Raw genomic sequence first — 3,874 nt, forward strand, 5'->3', positions numbered from 1 at the left:
CCCATCCCCTTCCTCCCGCTCCCCATCCAATCCTCACACAGCCCCCAGGCCCAGCCTGTGTTCACACAGCCCCCAGGCCCAGCCTGTGTTCACACAGCCCCCAGGCCCAGCCTGTGTTTACACAGCCCCCAGGCCCAGCCTGTGTTTACACAGTCCCCAGGCCCAGTCTGTGTTTACACAGTTCCCTGGTCCAGCCTGTGTTTACACAGTCCCCAAGCCCAGCCTGTGTTTCCACAGTTCCCTGGTCCAGCCTATGTTTACACAGTCCCCATGTCCAGCCTGTGTTTACACAGTCCTTTACACAGTCCCCATGTCCAGCCTGTGTTTACACAGTCCCCATGTCCAGCCTGTGTTTACACAGCCCACCCAGTCCAGCTTGTGTTTATATAGTTCCCTGGTCCAACCTGTGTTTACACAGTCCCTGTGTCCAGCTTGTGTTTATACAGCCCCCAGGTCCAGCCTGTTTTTACACAGCCCCCGGTCCAGCCTGTGTTTACGCAGTCCCCAGGCCCAGCCTGTGTTTATGCAGTCCCCAGGCCCAGCCTGTATTTACACGGTTCCTAGGTCCAGCCTGTGTTTACACTGTCCCCTGGCCCAGCTTGTGTTTACACTGTCCCCTGGCCCAGCCTGTATTTATTCAGTCCCTGGTTGTCAATTTCCTGGTCACCTCTGCACACAGGCCCCTACCTCCCCAGTCGATAGTAATTTGCTAATTTAATTCAGAATGATGCTGTTGTTTGAACTCACCGATTTTCTCGCGAGGCTGCGAGCTCTGTCAGTTCGAGAGGAATGAAATGGAGAGAGTGGAAAGCATCGACTTTGGCAGGTGAAATGCTCCTTAATTTGTGAGAGACAGACAGGAGGAGGCGGAGGATCGAGGGAGCGATACAGAGAGAGTCATATAAAGAGAGGTGAGAGGAGAGATAGAGAGAGGCCGGGAGAGGAAGAGAGGTGCTATAGTTTATTCTTCTTAATACAAATAAGTTGAGACAATTATCTAAACATCTTACGCAATCATGAAAAGTTGTTCATTATTTTATACGTTACCCATGTGCCCAGTATGCTACGTTTGCTGACAGGGGTTTCATGGTGTTCTTTGCCAGGCAGGACAGTTAATCTCTCGACTGGAGTGTGAGGCCTGTTATTTCTGGAATATCGACTGGGTAATGTCACACTCGAACCCTCAAAATGCAGCTCCTCTCGAGGTATCACTGTCATCCTTTCAAACGGTGTTGAGGATCTTTCCTGTCTCCTGAGTGGACTCTGAGCTTTGTTTAAGAAGAAACTGTAATGTTCCTCTGAGGGCAGGATGTCAAATTGATCGGAAGGAGTTTGTGGCCTTGAGTATGACCGGCTGAGTGTTTGTGCTCGGGCCCGTGCTGAGATGTAATATTCTCCAGGCTGCTCCTCTGTTGGGAGCAGGCTAATGCTCACTGGCAAACTGTGAGGCCCCATGAACTGTCCTGGAATCGGAAGGTAGCTACTTCTCACAACAGGAGCTGTCTGTGGGGTCGGGAGGATATCAATCCTTCCAACGGGAGTGTGAGGTCTGCTCAATGTCCTGCTGCTCCTCGGGGGTAAGGCCATATCTTCTTGGGATCTCTCTGAGGGAGACTGGGTCCTTTGTGAAGATCTTGGGAATGGGACAGGGGGTTTTCCAGAGATTGGGGAACTCTGTGACGCTGGGGCCTTATCCATTGGCCTCTGGGAAGTTCTCTCAGGTGGAGTTTCATTACAACGGCGGCTGTGTAGACCCTCCATGAGGATCACATATTGATCATCCGGAGTGTGTGATCGTCTGAGAACATGGTATCTCGGAGTGTCTGATGTCACAGGTAGGGAGTTGGAACGCAGTGATTTGATGGATCTGCTGCTGATCAGGTCTGGGCTGTTGGATGGGAGGACTGAGCTCTGTTGGAACCTGAGCGGTGAATCAGATTCAGGTTGCAATCCCTTGCCCTGTTCCTCGTTGAGATAGTGACCCCTGGGGCTTTGCTGCCTGACCCCTGAACCGAGACTGACCATGATGGAGTGGTCCTCAAGGAGCTGCGAGTCACCACGGTAACCGTCAGCGAGGTGTTCATACGCAGGGCCGCACCGGGTCTTCATTATATAAGGCCTGGTACAAAATCAAACCATATAGCACTATCTGTTAGGAACTATCATTGATCTCCACTCACTGCACAGCGTTCATTCACATCGCGACAGAACTGACCACAAGCTGTCCCTCCGTTCCAATGTTCCAGGGAGCACAGGATGCTCAAGGTTAATACTCACCTGGCAGCAGTGAAGACAGCACATTGACACTCAATGCCATTGGATCATCACCCAGAGTGATGCCCCCTGCTGGTGAGTGAGAAACAGCTTGGTGGAGGCCATTCTGCCCCTCGATCCTACCCTGACATTCAACACCATCATGGCTTTTCTCTCCTGATAATTATTGTATTTATTTATCCTCCTGCTTTTGACTCTTGATTGTTTAGTAATTTTGAAATGTTCTTAAGTGTCTTTGTCTGTGAAAACTAATGCAAAGTATTTATTTAAATTTTATTTATTTAAATTTATTTAAATTTAAAGTATTTATTTAAATTCTCTGCCATTCCCTGGTTCTCGTTATTCTTTCCCTGCTTTTGTTCCCGAAGGGCCCGGTGTCCATTTTCACCCACGTTTCCTGTTCCTGTTTTTAAAGAAACTCTGACTCTCCTTTACCATATTATTCGTGAATATATCCTCAAAGTTTATAATCTCTTGATTATTTCTCAGTTGATCTTCCTTGTTTTTTAAAAACGTCCCCAATTCCCTGGTTTATCCCCGATCTTTTGATTTGATGCTATCCTTAATTTCGGGGATAACTGTGATCAGGTTGTTTTGCTGATGTTTAATATCTGAGGCGGTCCCTCCTGTCGGATTGGGAGCAGGATGTCAGACTGAAATTGTTAATCTGTTGAGATTGTGACAGGATAAGGAGTGAACTCGGAAACCCAGCTTCAGGTCAAACCTTTGACCTGCAATTGCCAAGAATCACCCCCCCTCATTCCATGGCCCTCCATCTCTCCCCTTTCCCCTTCATTCCCTGACCCTCCATCTCTCCCCTTTCCCCCTCATTCCATGGCCCTCCATCTCTCCCCTTTCCCCTTCATTCCCTGACCCTCCATCTCTCCCCTTTCCCCTTCATTCCCTGACCCTCCATCTCTCCCCTTTCCCCTTCATTCCCTGACCCTCCAACTCTCCCCTTTCCCCTTCATTCCATGACCCTCCATCTCTCTGTCTTCCCTCTCATTCTCTGACCCTCCCCACCCCGAGACACCTTATCTGCTGATGGATCAATCCTGATGGAGTGGGGGAAGGTTGGATTTGAGCCCTCATGATGCCTGTGTCTATTCCCTGAGGGGGAACGGGGAGGTATTTCTGGTGATAAATTCCTGATTTCTAGAATAGGGGTGGAAGCTGAGAGCTCTGTGAGATTTCCACCCCCCACTCCCCACTCCCGAGGGCAGTGTTTGGGTTGCACTGGTCAATGACTGTCAGCTCTTCACGGTCCCAAGTTGAAGGTCACCTCCTGCTGTCCATATCTCACTCAGATAATCCCAGATTAAAAATTATCTCAAAAAACAGATACATCTCAGCAGCATGTAGCAGCTCAGATTAATGAAGCACTTTTGGTGTTTTTGCCAGGTTTGTGAAGGTTTGTAGCTCAGGTTGAGGTTTAGGGTGTAGGTTTGCTCGCTGAGCTGTAGGTTTGTAGGTTTGATCTGCTTGTCAAACACAGCCAGAAACCCTAACCACCTTACCATACATCAAAGAAGTTTCAGAAATGACAGCCAGACTACTAAGAGCCCTCGGAATCCTAGTAGCACACAAACCCACCAACACT

The 3,874-nt window shown here is 49.1% G+C and overlaps 1 protein-coding gene across 2 annotated transcripts in view; it reads right to left on the bottom strand.

Annotated features, from left to right (window-relative positions):
• Positions 1-3,874, bottom strand: part of LOC122562842 (pleckstrin homology domain-containing family A member 7-like) — a 23,119-nt gene that overhangs the window by 6,757 nt on the left and 12,488 nt on the right. Inside the window, exons 5-6 of one of the 2 annotated variants that reach the window (XM_043716101.1) lie at positions 1,048-2,119; positions 748-837 (exon numbers count right to left, since the gene is read on the bottom strand). In XM_043716101.1, the coding sequence (XP_043572036.1) occupies positions 748-837; positions 1,048-2,119 (1,162 nt within the window). The remainder of the gene's footprint in view (positions 1-747; positions 838-1,047; positions 2,120-3,874) is intronic. The other variant, XM_043716102.1, reaches the window with a different exon arrangement.

Source organism: Chiloscyllium plagiosum, chromosome 25 (genome assembly GCF_004010195.1).
Source record: "Chiloscyllium plagiosum isolate BGI_BamShark_2017 chromosome 25, ASM401019v2, whole genome shotgun sequence".
Lineage (NCBI taxonomy): Eukaryota > Metazoa > Chordata > Chondrichthyes > Orectolobiformes > Hemiscylliidae > Chiloscyllium > Chiloscyllium plagiosum.